General features: G+C 36.6%; 1 protein-coding gene across 4 annotated transcripts in view; it reads right to left on the minus strand.

The window, feature by feature from the left end:
- Positions 1 to 23266, minus strand: part of LOC149538900 (TatD related DNase) — a 121814-nt gene that overhangs the window by 91325 nt on the left and 7223 nt on the right. For all 4 annotated transcript variants that reach the window (XM_089800292.1, XM_089800295.1, XM_089800294.1 and 1 more), the window contains exons 2-3: positions 9310 to 9383; positions 9049 to 9130 (exon numbers count right to left, since the gene is read on the minus strand). In XM_089800292.1, the coding sequence (XP_089656418.1) occupies positions 9049 to 9130; positions 9310 to 9383 (156 nt within the window). The remainder of the gene's footprint in view (positions 1 to 9048; positions 9131 to 9309; positions 9384 to 23266) is intronic.

Genomic DNA, 23266 nt, shown 5'->3' on the forward strand with positions numbered 1-23266 from the left:
CCTGCTCGATTTACCAGAGACTTACGCGAATATTGTTTGAGTATTTTTCATGACTAGCAATTAATCAAGAGCAATCATAGGTTACCTTTGAAACAAAGATATGTATGGACGGCAGAAACCATCACGAATGTATCAAGTCTTTCAATTCCAAAAAGTCACCTGTTAAAACAAATGGAGATGAAAATCCATCCAAATCCCACAGTTCAGAAATATCTTGTTGCATGAAAACATCTGTAGATACATTGTTTTCTCCAATGTATTGGCGTTTCGAAAGCCTTGGCTGAAATATTAACAAATTCAAAAAAGTCACCCTCGGGCCTCAACAGATGCCTCAAAAATATAATAACTCCAGTGGCCTCAGGTACTAGGTTCGCTTCCAAGTGATTCATAACAACTCCATGAGTTTGAAACAAGTATAAATATAAACAGTCTTAACTTCTCAATCTAATTGTATTTGATCTAGGATCTATTTAGTAGCTCGTTCATCGCAATCAGCTTTCTGTTAACAGTCTATAGGCATGATGCCTCCTTCCTCTGTTTTTCTCGACACCTGCAATTCTGAAACCACAATTTAATCTACTTGGGCTCAATATTAGAAAGAATAGGACACTCTCTAATGAGCTATTGCCTTCGGATAGTAGGCTTGGGACACTCGCTGAAAACCAGTTCTCTAAATCTTAATCTGACCAAGGTTTTCTGGTTATAATTTGTCCTAGTAAATACCATGAGACTTTCGAATGGTTGTATTTGTATGGATAATTTGAGTAGGGGTGCAGATCACATCAACTGGAACATCGTGTACGAGAAGTTTCTCTCCAGGAATGCCCTCAACTAACTGTTTTTCATGCACAAAAGTGACGATCAAGGTTAAGTCATCTATTGATATGTTTTGGCATGGGTTCAAGCATATGTTCTGCCATATTTAAATTGCTTGTTATGAACAATTTCTTCAATATATCTGTAGATGACGGTAGCCGGAATGGGAGAAAAACCTGCAGTTTATGGTTGGGGTGAAATGTTCAAATATCCTATAGCTTAATCCAAACAAGGAGTGGATTCCCGTCTGCCATTACCGAGATTTCTACAACTAGCAATGATCAAAATTCAATATGTGAATGGCTCGACCTCTTGAAATGCCACCTAGCGTGGTTCAATAGCAAAGAACTTCAACAACTATCTCCATTCCGGAGTTATGATCAAACATCTAGCTTTCTTGAATATCGATTCTAACCCGCAGTAGTTGCAGATGCGAACGAAGTTATGATCACTGTCTACATATTCTTCTTCATTTTCTACATGGCACCAAACAACCACTCATTCATGACAAGTAGTGGCAAGATTTCTTTTAATTCCCGATAGTATCCACATCAATATTCTGACTCCTTGGTCGCGATGTCTCTTATCCGTTACTTACCACTCCACCTGGCTTCTGCATGGGTTGTAGGTATTCCGTCAGGTGTCGATTCAAACTACCCAAGGAATGAGTTCTTGCCATATCAACGTGGATGAAGACAAATTAAAATAACATTATACGTGTTCAATTGCAATGTAACTGCTAACCAAGGAATCACATGGCAGGTGTCACCAACTTCGGTAATGTTTTGACAACGATAGTGAACGCCTCTGCTTCCATGGAACAGATAGGCTCTGAGGCCCCTTTCGCTAACGACGATATTTTTCTCAAAATGCAAATTACTCCACGTCTTCTTGGTGTTACAAATTCCACCTGTTTCTTCGACTGATTTAACACTCGATTGCGTATGCTAACCCGCGTAAGATTTGTTGGGTTATTCAAGAGACCTCGACGCCCTCACTGAACTGTCGTGGTCTCCAACTTGACCATTTCATCCTTCCAAACAACGTTAATCTTAATTTCTTTATTGCCACCAAGGAAAAAGCCTGGTAACGTTGAAAAACTAGGGAGCCTTATCCACATTAGGTACTGATATGAAATTTCGTGGTTTGAATAATCCTGTATTTAAACTTCCCTCCAAATTCAACCACCGCTAAAACACTCCAGACAGAGCAGCACAAAAGTTGAGAGAAAATGCCAGGAAACTCTACACGCGATCTCCAATATGCCACACACACCAAACTTATACCAAAAAAAAATTCACGTCCCCTTAAATTCACAAGCACCTATTAATCATCAGGAAAAGGAGAAAAATTTGTTCGTAGTAAAAGTTGATTCCCTTTTTATTTAACAACGCTCATCATACAAATCCCGAACCTTGCAAAATTCTCTAGTCCGATGAAAATCCTTAACCAAGAATTGATTTACTAATTTATTTAAACCTTTCATCTAAAATTCCCTCCAAAGCTGAAATTCTTTTTTCAAACCCTAGAACTATTCAATGTCTGGGATATCATTTTCATGATTATGCAATTTCAATGGTGCCTTTCATACACATGCGATGCTTTCTGCATCCAGTTTTCTTTGACAATTGCAAGCGCTAGAATCAAAGATTGTGTCACCAATATAACAAGGAACAGGTTGAAGATGGATTCTTTTCTGATTTCTGTATGGTAAATTATTCAAGACTTGTAGCTTGAAGCCAAATTTCAAAATCTCAATGTGATTGTCTGAATAACCTTCACAGGATGGCAAGATCAGAGGCTCTGATACCACTATAATGTCCCAAACCAGTACTGTAATAAACCCAACCAGCACTGTACTGTCCTAAATCCAATTTTTCCGCTTTCCCCTTTAAATGTAAGTCTCAGAGTACGGACCCATTAACAAATAACCAACAATATGAATAACAGATGAAATTCGAGATAGGTATTTACTCAAACTCACTCTTAAATAGCACACCAAACAATACATCCACATGCAGATGGAAAATACGAACAACAATTATTAAACCCGAACTCTCTCCAATAAATCTTTCTTTCCAAAATGATATTAAAGACTCAAGTATAAGGAAAATGCAGTACAAATCAAAGTGCTAAACCAACAACCTTCCAACAAATCCGGAAGCGTATTATTGCACTATTCATCAGCAGTCTAATAACCAGCAATTTCCAAATAACCTCTAAAATGTTATTGTATTGTACAACAGCAATACAATAACCATCCAACCACAATCCAATCTTAGACACAGATTTTACAGTCAGATTGGAGAACAAGAGAAGAACCTTTACGCTCAACCGAGACACCTGAATTGATATCTCCACTAGCAATGGGTTTGTGTCCACTACTTGCCTGCACGAGGGGCTACGTCCTCACATTGGCTGAAAACTGAAGCTTTTTGAAAACTCTCACAAGAGAGAACTGGAAATCTGAATAGTAAATCAAGCATCCAAAAAGAATGAGTCTCATCTCCATTTATCTTCACAACGGTGACTCTTCAACTTCTCCCTGGCAAATCGTCTTATTCCTCCTCGTCCTCTTGTGACCACATGAGATATTAATTTGACCTTTAATAATAAATCTCCAAGTAACATAGTCAAATTTAATATTGAAAATTCGTGGCTTAATAATTCTAATGTCCCCAAAGAAGGGACATTACATATTACTTCTTGGGGATAGACATCACTTAGTCATCTTCTGGTATCTTCCTTGGACAATCCAAGTATGCACTTGATATGCTCACTAGATTTGCATGGTTAACTATAAGTCTATACCAACTCCATTTTTATCAAGCATCAAACTTGAGGCTATGTGTTCTTCTCCTTGGTTGTAGGCACTTTCATGGTCAGGGCTACTAATGGCCATGTGTGTGCTGCAGAGCCTCCAATCTGCAATAAGAATGGCAAGGATTAACTTGCAGGCTTGATTGCATAAGGAGGGATGGAGGTGGGATGATGATAGCAGAGGATTTTTCTCTGGATTTAGCAACCAAGGATTCTCTTCCCAACAAGGCCTAGGGCTTGGATGAACCTGTGCATAGGCATGGCGAGAAGGCTACTTGGCTTTGTTCTCTACTGATCCGAGTGTTTTGAATGGGTAAAAAGATGCTTCATTCGGGATTACAAAAATTACTGCCAAGTCATTAGTTGGGCAGCTTCAGATTGCAAGGAAGGAAGTGAGGTGTGAAAATCGAGTGAGACTTATTGCCATGGATTTGAACACTAAGGTTGAGAGCAAAATGGCTCACAATATTAGGGTCCTCTCTGGACTAGGTTGGGTTAGCAGATGCAGGGGCTTTTGGCCAAGCTTAAGTGATCTTCATTCATGGATCTTTTACTCCTAGAAACCCGCCTTGGATGGATGTGTTCAAATCTACTCAACTACAAGGGATCTTTTTTATTGCTATTTTTGAAACTGTAAAAGATAGGAATAAGATCCGTTGTGATTTTCAATGGAACTGGGAGAACAAATTTGTCTTAATGTTAAAACCTTGGCATCTAGATTTCAACCCTACGAAAGAAGTCTCTGACAAAGTTCCTTTATGGGTGAGACTTCCTAACCCCACTTTAGATTTCTGGTTTGAATCTTTTTTTGAGGTTGCAGTGAATTCTATAGGAAACTTTCTAATGGTAGATGAGGGCTCTGTTAACCTTCTACACTCAACCTTTGCTCAGATCTTGGTGGAGATGGAGAATGCCAAGGATCTCCCAGAAGTATTATCAATCAAAACTTCAAAAGGTTGTTGGGTGCAACTCTTGGACTATGAGGGAGTACTCTTCAGATGTAGACAATGTTTCCAGACTAGTAACATGGCTTCTCAATGTGCTAAAACTGGAGTGAACTGTACAAGAACTTGATTGAAGGAAGTTTAACCCCACCATTATTTGGTAAAAAATAAGGATGAGACAAAGGAGGGGAGGAATATGATTTATTCTCAAGCTTTGAGTGGAGAAAAGCTACATCATTCACTTGTGGCCCATGATCAGGTTGTTGTCTCTATATTGAAAATCTTACCCTCAGTCAATAGTGCTCAGGTTATGACATTTAGTTTCTGGATTTGATTGTGTGTAGTTTTTTTGTCATATCAAATCCAGAAACTAAATGTCATATTCATGGATTGTGGAAATCTCATAGATCTGAGTGCTCAGGTTGTTAATGTTTTCAGGAAACTGGATCTGAAGAAATAAAATGATGTAGCTACACCAGAATGTCTGGACATGAAGGCACCTTTGAAGTCAAAAGCAAGTGGGTCTAGGGAAGGTGCAGAAGAAAATTGTGTTTGGAGGCCAGATTTCATCGGCTACGCATGCCATAGCTGAAGAGCAGATAGATCCAGAAGTCACCATAGTGGAGAGGTGGAGGAGGCTACAAGGATGGAAGATGGTTGGCATGTTGTGCAGGGTAAGAGAGATAAGAAAATAAAAAATCATTACTTTGATATGATTCTTTGATCTCTGACCAAGGGAGGGGATAATAAAGAGTGTAATGGTTGATATCTTGGACTCTTAGTCCAAGTTTTATGTTTTTAGGCTTGACAGTAGGTCTGTTGTTTGTCCTATCTCTACGGGAGGTGGTTCCTAGTTGTAATCACCCCTAATTCACATTGGAATACAATACCAGTGAGAGAGTAGGGGTGAATAAGTGGTATATCGATTTCAGCTGATCTTAAATAGTCTTTGGAGAAACTTGAAACAAAACAACTAAGAAGATATAAAGACCTTCTAATCAACTCAATATAATCAATCAAAATGAATGTGGACAGAAATTATCATTCAAAACACTAATACATAATGAACATGTGTTCGGGAAAATCAATATGAACAACATTGAACATGATGAATATTGTTTACCATTCACTTGAGGCATTCAAGACGTGTATGAATGTACTGATCATAATAGAGCAGAGTTCAAAATTGAATGACATAACATAGACAAGTGAATCATAGAGACCAATAACACAAAGTTTCTCGAGTGGAACTGCGCATTTCTAAATCAATGAAAGGCAAATAGATAGTGCATGGGTAGATTAACTGGAAAGAGATAGAATTTGGAGCCGTGAAGCAGATGGGGAGGAATACTAGAATAATTAGAGATACTTCTACAGCTTTGAAAAGTTGCTCAAGTTATTAAATGATAATAGGCACCAGTACTTTCCATTCTTATCAACAAATTAAAGACTTGCGAACTTCATATATTTTGTTGGTATGATTGCCACGGCCCTCAAAATTGCCTTACTGGCTTATCTGAAAATGTTTTTCACAAATGCATCACTAGCTATGTTGTCTCACTGACAAAATGCCTCAGTGGCTAGTATATATGTCTCATTGACAAGGATACCTCACTGGCCTTATCAAAGTCTTTATTGATTTACAATGCCACCTAACTCACAATGCCTCACTTTTACATTATTTTTTATATAGTCTGAATTATTTGTACAAAGAATGGTAAACACAACTTAATGGAAACGTCATTGAGTGTATGTGACACCCTATAGTCAACAATGAATCATATCAAATCAAGGCAACTGCATTCCTCAAATTAATATTGCTTCTTTTGAAAACAATGTGCACAGTATACTGCATAATAGCATATACAATGAATGTATCATGTAATAAATCCAATCTCTTTCTCTATGCACTAATAATGTTCTCTGAGTGATACATATATAGTGTTCCTTAAAAAAAACTGTAACAATTTTTTCATTGAACAGATTCTCTCAAACTAATTGTTTAACTGATCACATAATATTGAATTCTTTAAATAAACAATCAACTTATTTTGAATGAGTAAACTTGCCTCCAAAAATAGATCCTAAATAATGAAATCACTGAATAACAAAATGGCCTTTTTGTTTCTCCAAACTAAGTTGTCACATGTAACTGTCAACAAAAGAACATTTTCTCATATATAAGCAAAGTGACAGGATTTCTAAAAAAAGTCATTAATCACAGAATAATGAGGACTCAACAACAGAAGGTTCAACAAAACAATGTAATACAGTTATAACCATAGTTACACCACCCTAGGGGATGGGGGGACGGCGGAACGAGGGGACAAGTTTCCGGGATGGGGGGACAGAGGGGCCTTAATTTGGGGACGGTGGAGGGACAGCAGGGGGACGGTGGTGGGGGATAGGAGGGGGTGTGTATATATATACATATGGTACATTAATTTGCTAGTTATCAAAAGATGTATTGCAATATAAAATGTAAAGATGTAAAAAAGTAAATACTTGAACATTGGATGGAATTGGAACATTGAACATTGAACATAAATAGTCAAATCAACAAATAGTCAACATCAGGACGTCCCTCATCCTCAGTGGAGGTGGCGGAATCTAGTGGCGCCGCTGGGGACGGGGGGACGGAGTCCCCAAGTCCCTGGTGCATCCAAGTCTCTGAGACATGGAGCAAAAAGGGGGGGATGCATCTCCGTGTTACTATGGTTATAACTAATTCTCATGAACCAAGAGCCCTTGAATAGGTTTTAACACAAACACAAACTTTAACATCACAGTTCCAACTCAAGTATGACAAACTAAGGTTTGAGTACAAAAGACCCTTGACCGGGATTGAAATGTTTGTGAATAAAAGATAAACCTTAAAAAAGACACATGCTTGAATTAATAGAAGAAAAAACTTCACATAACTGGCCATAAACTCAAGATATACGCCAGAAACCAGTAAGGGCATTTGAAATACACAATGAAAAAAACCCTAGTTCAGAAACTCAAACATGGGTTACCAAATATGAGAACATAAAGAATGAAGATATCATCACAAGAATATACCCAAAACTGGTAAGCCTGAGTTTAAACAATGGTTTAGAAAAATAAACTATCTTGACATATTAAACCCTCGAAAGCTTTCAACAAATTAATTATAGTTTAAACAAGATTCAAAGCCCTACAATTTTAACAAGAAATGTTAACATTTTTCAAAACTTAACAAATGCTTTTCAAAAACTAAAACCTAGAAAGGTCTGACAGAAGGAAGCACGGAGAGAAGACACCTTCTAACTGAAATCTGGCAACCTCCTTAAATCCTAAATGATCTGCTCATGAATCTCTTTGCCAACTTCTCAGAAATCAGTCAAAAACGATTCTACATTGTCCTTAGTTCAACTGTATACCGTCAACAAGCAAAAAACTGAGCATACATCCCACTGTGATGCCCTTGGCTCCATGACCCATGCCCTAGCTCGAGACTGAGTTTAGGGCTTAATCAAAGATAATGACAGTGTTACATATAAAAATGTTAAAATCATGCAGAAAGTAGAGGGATGTTAACCCATGTCATTAAAACGTTTTTAATGCTGACAACACAACCTTGGTACCACATTGGTACTATGTAACACCTAGGCAATGCCAACGAAAAGGCTTACCATAAGCAAGATGAATATAACCCTCTTTTGCAAGTGCCAATAGCAAGTCTTACTTGGTGATAATGAACATTAATATAATGAATGTGTAATATAAAATACCCATAATATAAGCAGATTATGAATTGGTATAATGAGCTTATAAATCAACTTGGGCATTAAATGCTAATCAAACTGAGCACTCAAATTTCTGATCATTGCTACGTGATCAAACTGATCCAAGCCTCTGACAATTGCCATATAACCAAACTGATCACTCAAATCTCTGACCAATATATGCATCAAAACATGTATTATGTATCAAACTGAAATCAAATTCCATGGATGTATATGCATGTCATGAGTTCTCAAGTGTCAAGTAAATCATTCTATGTAATGTCATGAGCAATGCATATGAAGCCGACTAGTATTTGGCATCAAGGACAAACCAATGATAGAAGAAACAGTCTGAGCCAAAAAAATCTTGATTTAACAGTAAATAATAACAAACACTTTTTACTGATCAAAAAAAAGTTGGTTATAACAGCACTATCTCGTTTGTTAGAGCAAAGTCAATGTCTGTCATATGCTGAACAATTAACTAAAAATGAATTTACTTTGACCTTTATAAGATGAGAATTCCTTGTGAACTCAAACAGAAAAATCACAATAAATAAAGACATCAGTTTGTGTACTTGACTCTAAGGATTAGCTCAAGAAAAAATAATTGTTTTACACTTGAAAAATCAAGCAAACAAATAACATTGAAATGTTAAAACATTTTTATATCATTGTGTTAATTCCTAGTACAAAATGGAAGTGTGCAGAATGTATACTTCGCCTACTGCTGCTGAAGGTACTGCATCAAAGAAGCCCTTCAATATAGGAAACCAGTTGGAAGTACACTTTCCAGCAAACCTATAATATATATAGCAATGCACACGTCATATACATTACCTAATAGTCACCACCTTAAGAAATCTGATCTTATAACAATCATTTTTCCTGTGTGGGAGAAATGTCAAGAAAATGCTGCTAGATATCATCAATAGCTCAGAGAATAAAAAATTAGTAACTGTATCAACATTGCAAAATACCATGGGTGGAGACCAAAATTTGGAATAATTGATGAATGTGTTTCACTCATTTCCTTCACTAATTCCCAATCTTCCTGATGAAAAGATACACATATAGGAACAATAAGAATTAGGTGTTAGAATAAAGATGTTATGTAAGGAACAGTTGGATCAGAAACAAACTAATTAATTCTCATAATAATCCAGATATCATAAAAAGGAAAAAAATTACAATGCATGCGAAAAATTCAGACATTGGCTAGAAAAATTGTTGATCAGAGAACAAAATTAGATTTTAAAAAAAAGATCATTTTCAAAACTTTATATAGGGCTCTTCCTTCAAAGTACTTAAGTTTGGGAGCCATTGTGTCTTTAATTTCAATAGGCTAACACCTTCCCATTTCCGGGTAACACTTTGCATAGCACAACCATTTGTGTCTGTGAATTGCAACAGTTTCCGCTGGTCTCAATGATGTTCATCTTGAGGCTTTTATCTTGAAGGGTAATGAGAACATCCCAGAAAGTCATCTAAGATCAGTATGCACATCCAATATCCAAAGATTTCTTGAATAGCTTCTAATAAGCAAATACAAGTACATACTACTGTTAAAGTGTATCTTTAGTAGAAGTGAAGTACACTAAGTATAAGAGACTGTGTTTCTCTCATATAGATGGATGATAGATAGATAAGTAATCATTCTAATGTAATTCTGATATTATTCATATACTTAATATTTATATATATTTCAGAAGTTTATATATATATATATATATATTGATCCCTTAAACACTATCGAAGTACTTCAAGTATCGGGCTTGAAATGATTTATATAAAACCGACGACAAACTAAGGATTACTTTAGTATCATGGCCCACGTAGGTAAACTTTTATTCGTGGACTAAGCTCTCGACCTGAACTTCCAAAATTTGCGCAACTAAAAAATGATTGTACTCAAGAAGAGTCAAGATTAATTTCAAGAGGAATCAGTCTAAATCAAGAGGGACATATTCAAGCCCTCTAAGCCAATACCAACAATAAGGGAAAGAAAGGTAAATTCAAACGAAAAATAAAGGAATTTAACAAAACATACAAGAAAAGAGATTGGTCAAAAGTACAATGCTTCAAATGTGACATATTTGGTCATGCTCATAACGTCTGTCCGGAATGGAAGAAAATTCAAGCAGCAATAGCGGAAGTCAAAGATGAAATGGATGAAAACTTTGCATTTTACTTAGCTCTCTCAAGTGAACTCAACTCCAACAAAAATACATGGATAATAGACAGTGGAGCATCTCGTCATATTGTTAACAGGTTTTAAAGACAAATTCAAAAGTTTTAAAGGATATTCCTCTGAAGAAGTAACTATTGGGGATAATTCTACATATCTGGTAAAAGGAATTGGATCATGTTCAATACAACTGAAAACAGGGATCACACTTCAACTAAAGAATGTATTGTTTTTACCTGGCATAAAAAGAAACTTGGTTTCTATCTCTGAACTCGTAGACCAAGGGTATCGAATCACATTCCAAGAAGATAAAGTACTATCCTGAACCAAGAACTCCAACATTAAGAATGCTCTGTTCGCACTATCGCGAAGGGTTAAGGACAAACCAGGGTTAGGATGGCAAAGCCACAAATCATCTTGTGCGCATAGTGGCAAGGTTAAAAGCTAAACCCTAGTTGCAAGCTGCGAATAGGCAACAGGTGGACACGTGTCTTGGTGGGCCAAGCGTATTTCAACTCCTTCAGTCGCGGTGTCACAAGGGGTCGGTTTCGAAGGAGTGGCTTGTCAAATGAGAGCAAATCAAACGAATCGACATCACTCCATTGATGAGCTTCAAAAATTTAAGTTGCAACCATGCGAAAGTCAACAGCTCAGTCAAAATCAATTCATCGCACAGTCGTAGGTGGTTAATGTTAACCCATGGTAAAAGCCACGAAGTGGCGATTCCTTTCATGCACTTTGTCGCAAGGGTTTTAGAGCTAACCACAGTTCGGGCTGCGATGCTGTGATTGTCTTGATCATGTGATTGCAAAGTTAGCATAAAGGTTAGAAGATCAAGTCACAACGATGCGATCATGGTTATAGCTTCATCTTCGCACAGTCCCAGGTGTCACGGACGCGGTCAAGATCTAAGTTGCGACTGTGCAAATGACAATGCTGGCAGTTAGTCCATGGCAGTCACAGGGTCGCGAACATTTTATACCAGCAAGGAAGCAAGCTGCAACAAGGCAACAAGGGCAAGATAGAGGCTTTGTAGTTTCGCAGGTAAAATAAATATTAAGGCCTTAGCCATGGCAATGGTGCGAATGGTCTTTGTCACATTTGTTTGCTGGGTCGCAATAGTCAAAGAGCCAACATGATTTCAAGCTGTGAGGTAGCGATAAGGCTAAGAATTAAGTTGGTCATAGTTTCGCATGGCCAAATAGTTAAAGAGGAATGCAAGTTGTGAAGCCACGAATACTGGCAGTTAATAGGTCAACAAACAGATAGAGGGTTGGTAAGGTGGCAAAATGCTTCAAGGGGCATCGGGCCACATGGTGAGTCCGAGGATTGACTCCAGTTGACTTGCTAATTTGGCTAATCTGACACATCGAGAATACTATAAAGAATAGCTCTTTAATGGCAAATCAATCTCTTGGATCGTCTACAACCACTTTTGGTGTTCTCCTTGCCTATTTAATGTAGATTTCATTCCTCTGCTACCATATTGATCCATCTACCAGCCAAAGCATGATTATGGCCGCTGCTTCTGTCTCGTACAAACTAGATTTGCACGTAAAAGATTAGATTTTCTATATGAGAATGTGCATCTAATCATGATTTTCTCTGATTAGCAGTTATTGCTCTCCTCTGCATTTCAACTCCACCCAGTTGGGGTTTGAACTCAATGTAGCATCAGAGTTATGCCTAAACTCTATAGTAGGAGTTGTAAATATTTGTAAAGTGTTCTCCTCTGTTCTATCATGTTTACTTGCAGTAGCCTTGTGCTCTGTAACTATATTCCTTGCTTTCCATTAATGAAATAGCTCTTCTTTACCTCTTCTTGCCATTCATGATTTGTGCATGTACCTTGCCTTGTGACGAATGTTTCCTCTCTGTTTTCTTGGTTCATATGTTGTGTCAAGTCCGCTAGTAGTTGTTGTATAGTGAAGTTCTTTTTCCTTTCAACACTGCAATCAATTCCAAACCTGCATGTGAATTCTTTGGAAGTAGAATAAAGTTAAGATCTGTGTATCTAGGCTTTTCATTGATGTGTTGTGCATACATGGGCAAAGTTGCAACCATTTCAATTAGGTGCATCACCCCCTTTTAGATTAAATTAGGTAGTTTGCTTTCTGCATCTCCTTCTCCCTTTTCCTCTCAAAGAGTAGTTAGGTGCATCCTGATTGTAAGAAAGCCGGCCTTCTCCGGAGATTCAACCTCAAAGCGCAAATACCACACTCGGAGGTCGTTTCCATGTTACACGAGGTCGCTTGAGGGTCATACCTCAAGCAAGGGTGCAGACTTTTGTGTCAACAAAATTGACTACCGTCTGTCGAGAGGTCAAACACTGGTGATCACTAGTTCAGGAAGCTACATCTTTTCCTTGGCACAAATGTTTGGAAATCGTTGGGACATCTGCATTTGCTGGAAGATGGATAATAGTTACCCTACATTGGCATAGGGCAAATAAACATCCATATTGGGAATAGGTCAGAACTGTAACCATTAAATTCTCTTTGAGAACTGATATCATTTTTTCATTTGGAAGATGTTTGGTAGCTGTTAGACAGAGATTTTACATTGATTGAATGAAGTATTGGATGTTGGATTTTTTGAAATATTACCTTAAGTGTTTTCTTCCATTTGTATTTCGAAAACTGTGATTTGTTAAGGTCTGTACATAGTTCTTTAAATCTGTTTTATATCCTGCTTGACGACATATAATCAAATAGAGAACTGGTATTACTTAATGTGGAACAGGGAGGCCCATTATGGAGTTCCAATTGTTTCTTTCCTCTGCCTTTGATTTGTATATATTTAGATGTGTTATGAGAGTAGAAATTATTGTCCTTCTTGGCGACCTAGATTTGTGTCAAATTTTTCCTCTTTAGTCACACTTCTCTTATAAATAGGAATATGTCTGCATCAAGAAGGTTGTCCTCCTCAATCAAAGCATCAGCATTTTACATTTTTGGTGTTCTCTTTTTGGTCTTCCAGATTCTTTTTCTCTCTTCATTTGTGGTTGTAACAGGGTTGAGTAGCAGAAGAATGTACGCAAGTCAGAAATACTGCAATGTAAAGTTGCAAACATAATTCCATAAGCATATCTTCCTCCTATTTTATGGTCATATCAGCATTAACTGTCTCATTTTGAAGGGCTCGATCCTGTTTATATGATTAGCTCTGTGCCGGATGCCCCTCATTCTTTTATGGTTAGTACACTGTTCTTCATGGTGATTATCTGGAGGTTCTAAAATCTCTGTCATTTTCTGGGACTGCCATCGCATGCCTTTTGCCTTTGAGTCCTGATGTGTGCACCCTAAACTTGTCCTTGGAAAATTTCACTCAGCTTCATTCTATAACAAACCTAACTTGTAGGTACTAAAAAATAACTCTTGCTTATATTTGCATTTAGTTATATACTATGCACTCTCAATGGCATCGCCACTTATAAGCCTGCCACATCCCTCTTTTAGAGGGATGTCATTTGATGTTTCTCTTTAACCCTGATGAAGCTCATACAGAACCTCAGTAGGCTGTTATCTATCTATTGAATGATCTCCATCACTGAGACTCAATCATAGTGCTTACCGTTGTTGTACATTGATGCATCATATTACAAAAGTCTGTCACTTATTTTTGTATATAGTTTCATGGTATTGAAAGCATAATGACAAATCCTTACTGATTTCATGCACCTGTACTGATTTGATGGTAACTGCTATCATCATTTGATGATCTTTTCCGCCTTCATGACTGGCCGGCCTGTAGGTGGCTGTGTTGAGATGACTGTCATTTGATGATCTTCTCTCCCTCTGACTATTTGGCCTGTAGGTGATGCTGGTTTTGAGATGACTGTCCTAAACATTTATTTTGGTGCTGCCCTCCGAACTGCTGCTCCTCTGGGATTCACAAATTAGTGTTTTGGCATGCTCTTCACTTGACCCGTCTTGTGCTCAAGAAAAGGCGTGCCTTATACCTGTGATCTTGATTGAAGAAAATGATGGGGCTCTTAAATGCTGCTCATAGCTTCGAATCTCTGTTCCTTTCACCTCCATCGCTCCTCACTTGCATGGTGCTTTCATTTTGGATGGTGCTCTAGCAGTCCTTCATGACTTCTTGCTGACTGCTCGCTTATAGTGTTTTGACCTCTGATAGTCTTCCCAATTAACCACTTGAAGACTCTGCATATGGTTATTAAGAACAGTGCTACCATCATTTCTGGTCATTCATGTCGACCACTTAAAATCACTTCCTCGATGCATCACTGATTTGTCATTCATTCTCCTACAACCATGCCATCTCCTTGACCTTCATGACAATGATTAAAACTGGATCCTTGTTTCAAACAGGTTTCAATATGCTTTTGAGCACAATGGAGACACTTGGTGAAATATCAATGAAATAATCTCAATTGGATGACTACCATGTCCATTTCTACAAGGAAGCATTGGGAAGACACTTTATTTCTGATCCTTATGTTGATGGTGTGCTGACTACTCTCTTCTTCTGATTCTAAGTTGTCAGTTTGGATTCTAGTTCGGATGCGGGTTTGACATTCGGGTTCGAAATTCATTCAAATTCTTTTTGGGCTGGGTTCGGATTCATTTTGGGTTCGTCCATACAAGACATTTATATATATATATATAGATGCTGCTTGTAGAGTGTTTCCTGCAGCTGTAACCTGGGTTTGTTGAGTATAGACAGTGCCTGTAGAGTTGGAGACTCTATATCAAAAATTGACCGCAGAATACCTGCCGTAGATTGTCCACGGAATGCAATGAAAAATGCCTCCCGTTGTTCATGGATGCCCAATGATGAACAGTTCAGATTTCTCATTCTCAACTATAGATTATACGGAACATTCGTGAAATGCCTGTTCAGATTTCTCATTCTGGTTACCATAACTGATTATATGGTGAACGGTAATTAGTGAGCGTTAAGTTTTAACTAATTGATCGGATTTCCCAAATTCACTATAAATTTGGTTCAAGTTCCGCCCGGGCTCTGGTGACATCTAACAAAGTCGCTACAAATTACCCCAAAATCGACCAAGATCCGAAGGTCCAAAACAGCAAATCTGCAGGGAATTTTGCAGGCATCAGGCGAATTTGAACAAAATTTGAACCGACTATGAATTGAATGTCGAATTTGAGGATTTATGCGCGAATACAGCAACTTAGCTCTGATTGTATAACAGAGACAGCTGTATTTTACTTGACTCCCCTTGTCCCTGGTCACTTGTCTTCTTGCACATCCTGTTCACCTCCCTTCTGATTATGTTTGTTGTTTTCGAACTTCACATTCCCTATCACTGCCATGGCATACCTATCACAGAGATCTATATTGCTGACTGTCTCTGATTTGGACCAGTCCTGATCTTGGCTGCTATCTCTTTGCATATGTGTCACAACACCCTTATTCCCCTCATGGATACCTCTGCTATCAATTGTGAAAATGTAGACTCATCTTGAATGAAGCTCCTCATGTTGACAAAACACTTAACTGTCTTCCTCTGAATGAAAACACTGTCATTATATTCTGCCTTCATTACCTTTGTGGCTGTCTTTTAACAGTACCATTTCACTGATTTTTACTGTCATGAAACTTCAGCAACAGACCTTTATGTTCATGGAGCTACTCCATCATCAAAAATCACCATTTTCAAGTATATCGTTGTTCTATGACTGTCATGACCTCTCTTGCTGCTCATTCTAACACTCCGTGCTTTTTTGCCTTGTTTTCTTGGCATTTTCAGTCAATGTCTTTTGCTTTCCTTAATGATATTTCATTCCATGCTACGGATTGAAGCAGATGTATGGCTCTATTCAAAGAGTTAACCATGCCCAGGTACTCATTAAGTCTTAAGATTTTAAGTTTTGTTATGCAGTTCTGACAGATAAATAATAAAACAAGAAGGTAAAATAGATATTATGCATAGTATTTCCCCAAGCCTAGTGCAATTTTGATAAAATTGTCTAATGTTATCTGTTATTGTTTGGTCTTCACAAGCGAGCTATTGATGTATCAATAATTTTGATGACATATTTGCTCAGTTTTTGTTTCTTATTGAATGCTAAGTCTTAACAAAATCACGCGAGTGCTCTCTAACTTATGCCCACTAGCCACAATAACTCTAAAGCCCTCATGCCGCTTAGTCTGAAGCCCTTTATTCTTAACCAGTATCTTTGAGATAAACTTCTGCATAGCCCCTATGTCCACCAATGTAATGATTCCCTATCCCCGTGTTACACTCCTCACCTTAAAGTTTATTGCCCACTCTGGACCTGAAAGTTGTGCAGTAGCTTTCTCACTACCCAATTCCTCTCCTGACATGTTTTCCTCATTGCTTCCCCCTGAGTCATATTGTTGTTCTGAATTCTCTAAAGACAATTCCTCATCTGAAAATTACTCAATCAGCAAAGCTTTTGCTTTAACAGTACACTTATGTGAAGCGTCCCATGGTTCTTTGCAGTGTAAACATAGTTTTTTCCTCCTTAATTCATTCAACTGATCATTGTCCAACTTTTTGATTCATTCTTAGGCTGTGTCCTTTTGGAAGTGTCTCTTATCATTGCCCTTCCGGCGATGAGAGTTCTTAGTCTGAAATTTATCTTTAGTAGTAGAGGTTGCTGATTCTCTTGCTTTCTTAATATCCTCCTATCCACTCTCACAAGGGATCCGAGAGTTATACCATAAATAAAACTACTTGCCTCCTTTATGAAATATCAGTCACTAGTATTGCCAACCTTTGAAAATCTGTAACATATATCTCAACTGATCCCCATCGTTTGAGTTGCTCAAGCTCCTTAAAATACAGTTCGAGGTCCTTTGCATCAAACCTCTCAATCAGTCTCTCTGTGAACCTAGTACAATTATCAATTTGATCATGACCCAAGGTCACCATCCCATGGTGCCACAATTCATGAGTATTGCCATCTAGATGTAATGCTGAATATTTGCTGGCATCATCCTCCTGCATTGGGTTAAGTTGAAAGTATGTATACAATTTGTGCACCCAAGCTCTAGCTGTAGCTTTTTCTGTACCATCTAAATATGGAATGAAGAGCTTACCTACTTTCTCCTTAGGCTCAAAGTATTGTTGCCTATTTCCCCTCACGGGTAAGTGTTTCAAACTGATATCCAAATATTCTCTGAATGTCACCTCAGTGTGAATCTTTGCCGCATAATTCCTCCCATCCTCTAAAATATGATCCAGTATTTCCTCTTGAGTAGGACCATTATTATTTTGATTACCTTGCCTCACTGCGAACTGGCGCATGAGAGGCCTAGTGCCCACTGCTCCTGCTCTAGTTCACTGTTATCTTGCCCAATATTTCACCAAACCATACCTATTGCTATTATTTCATCCATTCCCCTGTTCTCCTGCAGAATTATTGCATTGATTCCTGTTATCTTTAACTGTCAAGTGCTATGCCATAAGAGCTACCATCTGTTGTAAACTGCTCTGAAGCTCTTTCTGCCCTCTAGCCTATTCACTCGTTATTTCCCTGTTACTCGGTTTTCCTCTTTCCCCTTCTCTATCAGTCATGTTTATAGTGCAAAATGGATTGCTCTCTAGTTCAGCTTCAGATTCATTGTTGACGTTAGTGCTTAATTTGTTTCTTGTCAAATAATATTGATGATGCATTAGACTTCAGTCCTACAGGATGACATGATTTTCAGCTCTAACACCACTGTAAGGATTTCCTGTTACATAATTTTTGTTAAATAGTCAGTCGACAAACTAATTTTTTAATTTCGCAAGTTTGTTTGTTTCTGGGTTTGTAGTATTAAAGTGGGTATGCAGCCCAAACAAATATACTTATTGTGAATGAAAGACAAGGGAAATATCTATATTGCCGTCCACTAGTTTAACAATATCAGTGATAAAGAGTATGACTTAAAACTATCATATCAATCACCAATACCCCTGAAATACATACAAAGATTTGAAAGCACATGGACAGAAGTTTATTACAATGCTCATCAATTTTAACACGAAAGACATACCAAGTAATGCTTTCTATAAACTCTTCAAGCTGATGATTAGATGTTATCAGCAACAACAGGAATTCTAGCAGTGTTTATGCCAGCTCACATATCATCCAGATCCTCACAATACTTCACATAAAACCCTGCTAAAGTTATTGTAGCAGCAGTAATGTAGACGCGACACTAATGCAGCATTTGAATCTTTATTTTCCTTGAATTTTTTTTGAAAACAATTTTTTTTCTAAGACCAATGTGTTTCCTGAATGTAAACACCATTAATTCCTCTGACTGTATATTTCAACAGCAAGAAGAATGTCATTGATGAGGGCTTTTATCCTCACAAACCTTCGAAGAAGAATAGTTCCAATATTTCATCAATTTCATATGTTATCCCAAGCATGCTCATTTGTTCAATTTTTTAATATCTATTTTTTTAAAGTAGTATCAGAGAAAAATAAATTGAAAGTGACTGAATTTTTTATAAATCACTGTATATCATCAATGCAGCAATAAATTAAGAAACAGAGCACAAAAAATTCCATAAATAATATTCACAGACTTCTTTGTCTATTATGAATAAGAGAAAATTCACTTTTGGCCGTCTACTGCTCCATCGTCATATGAATTCTCCTGCATGCTCTATCCTCTCTGCGTCACCTCCACCTTCCAGGCTATCCTCCACGTCACCTCCTCATCCTGTCATTTTTCGTTGCCACCTTGTACCTTTCTTATGTATCATCCTCCTCCAGCACTACCACCTCAGTTCCTCCAGTCACCTCTATTCTCCTGCATAATTTACCCCCCAGACTTCCCTCCGCTTACTCCATGTCATTGCATCATCTGGCTATTCATTTTCCATCGTCTGTTCTCCATCTTCACTCATCAGCAACCCTTACCCAGTCACCAATCGGCTCCCACCTATCATACCCTCATTTCCATCGCTGACTCCCCTTCAAAGGTTTCGAACTTGGGATGCCCCTATTAACAGGGGATTGCAGCTATTGTTTCACTAGCTAGTTTTAAATTAAAATTTGATTAAAATATTAATTATGGATATTTCAGTTGTAAAGTTGCAGATTATATGTCGTGATTCATCCTAACATGAGGAGAATCATGTATGTAAAAAATGGTACTGACCATACATATAATTTCTGATAATAATCTCAAAAGAAACATTCTAACTGTTCGGTGATGAGATACATATGATCCATAGTTTTACAGGGACTCATAATCTAACTAGAAGCTTAAGTTTTACCCAAATAAATTTGAGAGGATTTCCAGCAGTAGTATTCTTGGACATGACTTCAATGAGCATAATAGCCCTGACTCCAAGCTTAGCCCTTTCCCCAATATTCACATTTCACAGAATAGCCTTGGCTACTCTGACATTGTAATGTATTCAGATTTGTTTCATTTTTCATCTAAGGCAAATTTTTGCTTCTAAAATTTGAACATACCATTGAGAGATGTTTTTGTGTTCTTCCTTTAATTAGAGTTTTTCCACAATTATTTGACTCTCAACTTTTTCCAATTTGTCTCTAATGAATAATTTCTTTATGTACACTATACATGTTTATTGCCAAAATATGATAACTATTTTCAGTAGGATTAATTTTTAATCAAAGTATGATATAACCTGCTAACTAGTGTTTGATTTTTGCAGGGTTGTTATAAAGCTGAAATTGAAATTTTGCATATAAAAGTTACTCTTCCACCATATTGGGTAAGTTCTATTTTATGTGGGTTATGTGTTTTCAAATATGTCAATGCCTATTTATGTAATGATCCTAATTGGCATCCACGTACTTTTCTTTGTACCTCTCTATTAAGATATCTTCTTGGCATCCATACAAAATGGCAGATCAGGTACTTATTTTATTTTATTTTCATACATACAGAATCATTTTTAATCCATACAAAATGGCAGATCAGGTACTTATTTTATTGTTTTTTCATACATACAGAATCATTTTTAAATACAATAAAACACTAACCTAAGGTTTAATAGGTAACATATAAAATAATATCAATGCAGGGCATCAAGAAAAAATCATCAATCTGGTAGGAACCTAGTGATCCAATCATCATTTTCTCATGTTTTTAATTAAAACCTACATCCCACGGGCATAATTAGTTAATCAATACAATATAGATTAGTTCCTTCAGTTAAAGAAAATTGTTTTGACAAAAAAGTCCTTGAAACAAACTTGCGAACATATTATACATTATTCACTATAGGATTTTGTTAAACAATGATACAAATCATTGTAACATTTTCCGTCAACCTACCAAGAGGACACAGAAGCACTCATATTAGGTTGTTATTCTTGATCTTTACCTACATTTGCCTCAATAAAACCTTTGGAAACACATGTTTGCATATTTGGGTGATCCAAGAACAAGATAATGCACTTAAAATGCCAGCCCTTCAAAGTTTAAAATTATTTTCCAGTTTGTGTGTTGTAACATATCATGCACCTAAGAGTCATGCTCTCTGACTAAGAACTACTACTACTAAAGATAAATTTCAGACTAAGAACTCTCATATTCATGAATTTCATGATGAATATTCAGATGAACATGTAGCAAGGCCTGCACCAAGGACAGATAAATACTTGAATGAAAAGATATACTATAGTTGCAAAAGGTGCCAAAATAGGAAACTAAAGAAGCAACGACTTGTTCGTATGCACAAATTGCACTATGGAGTTTACATAGAGTAGGTGCACTATAGTTAACAAATTGGTATTCTTGAAATAAATAATGTGCACATTATTTAGTACATTAATATTGACAATTTCAATGTTTTTTTTATGAAAAGTCACTTCCAGCTCATAATATTATTGAAGAACCAATTGATGACACTGATAATAGCCACTCTCAAGATGAAGACCAACATACATTTATGGATAAAACCACTTTGCAGATAAATGAGGCTGGTATCAATGAGTTTATCCAAGACTTCTACACATCTTTAGAAGAATCTATTGATTCTCCCCTAGCATAGTTGACTAGGACGCATCTTTTCCCAAATGGTAATACATCTATATTGGCAACAATTATGTTGTTGAACTTGAAGGTTACACATGGATTGACAAATACATGCTTTACAAATATATTAAGGTATGATTCATTATTCCCCAAATATAATGTTCTATGTGTCTAAATTTTTTCAAATAGTGTATATACTCATAAGATTATTTGTTGCTTCATGTAGACTCTTGAAAACAAAATACTTCCAAGGGACAATAAATTACCTCATTCTCATAGAGAATTATCTTCAGTAATGAAAGACATTGGAATGGAGTACTATAGTGCCTACCCCTAGTTTTCTTTCATGTTTTATTGCCAAATTCTTTTAGGCCAGCTTTTATGGTTGTGTTATGAGTTAGTGGTACTTGGTTACCTGATTTGATTTATGTTATTTCATACTTAGATTATATATTTGATGAGCTACTTGACACTCGGTTATTTCATGTGTTCATGGTTATTCTTTTGATGATGATGCTTTGTATATTTCATATAGGGATTTCAGTTACTTTCGTAATTACAGTTATATGGATGATTTATATGTGGTTTTATAGTTACTTACCCCAAACTTGTATGTGTATGGTGTACATGTATGTTTGACATTTTTGATGGGGTTGAGGGAGGAAGCCGTAGTCACCTGCTAGTCAGATCTACATGATGTACCACTCCCCACCATTGCCTATTTAGTTTAGATATATGCATATGTACATGTTCGGCTTTTATGCAAATTGCAGGTACCAGACATCAACTTCCCTGAATTGCTAGGATGAGCATACCCTATTGTAGCATCTCAATGGTAAAAGAGAGGAGATAGTTCTCAAGTCCAAATCCTAAACCTGAGCAAATTGTCCTAAAATGTAGGACAAGTATCTAAGTTACTTACCTTTCTGAATTCGTCAAGTGACATGAATTCAAGATTTTGACCTTTGAGTTTGAATTTGTACTTTGTCTTTTAGATGAGTTCTCTTATTAAGTTTGTGGGTCTGCTGCGATTTTTTGTTATAATTAAATCAAAAGATATTATTAAATGATTTAATTAAACGAAAAATTTATAAAGAAAATATTCAAATTTTAATTACATTTAATTAATTGGGAAATTAATCAAATAGAAGAAATAAATTTAGAGATTTAATTATAAGACCAAATTTAGCGTAATTATATTTATTTAATTTAATAATAATAATTTTAGAAGTTTCATTTAAATAATGAACTTTAAATATTATTGTAAGTTAAATTAATAAATATATTTTCTAAATACGCCTTCTTGTTTAATAATAACAAAGTGGGAATAATTTGAATAAACTTTATTCTAATTAAAAGAAGAAAGTATACACAAAGATATAAATAAACTAAAAATAATAAAAGAAAAGACTTTTTGCGTGTTCGTAAAACCAAAAGAGAAAATTCTTTATTAGGAGATTAGAGCTCATTTCTCCACACACAGGTTTGGAGGAGCAACTAGACCTTGGGCGGGAGAATTTTCTTGTGGGCTTTTGGAGACAGGGAATTGGTGGACAAAAATGCTCATCAAATTTTGTTAGCATCAGGCTGAGGTAGGAATCTATGCAATTTCTTTATAAATGTCTTCAAGAATCCTCTGTCTTCTTCGTGCCTAGAAAAGAGAGATTGTATGTGCTAGATCTATGAAGTTTTTGAATTATTTTGTGAAATGTGAAAACAAATCTGAAAACCATCGTTGAATTTTTTATTTTGTTGTTGTCGAATAACCATCTGGGGAATTT

The sequence above is a fragment of the Cupressus sempervirens genome, chromosome 9 (assembly GCF_028749045.1).
Source record: "Cupressus sempervirens isolate cs-2001-9-10 chromosome 9, ASM2874904v1, whole genome shotgun sequence".
Taxonomy (NCBI): domain Eukaryota; kingdom Viridiplantae; phylum Streptophyta; class Pinopsida; order Cupressales; family Cupressaceae; genus Cupressus; species Cupressus sempervirens.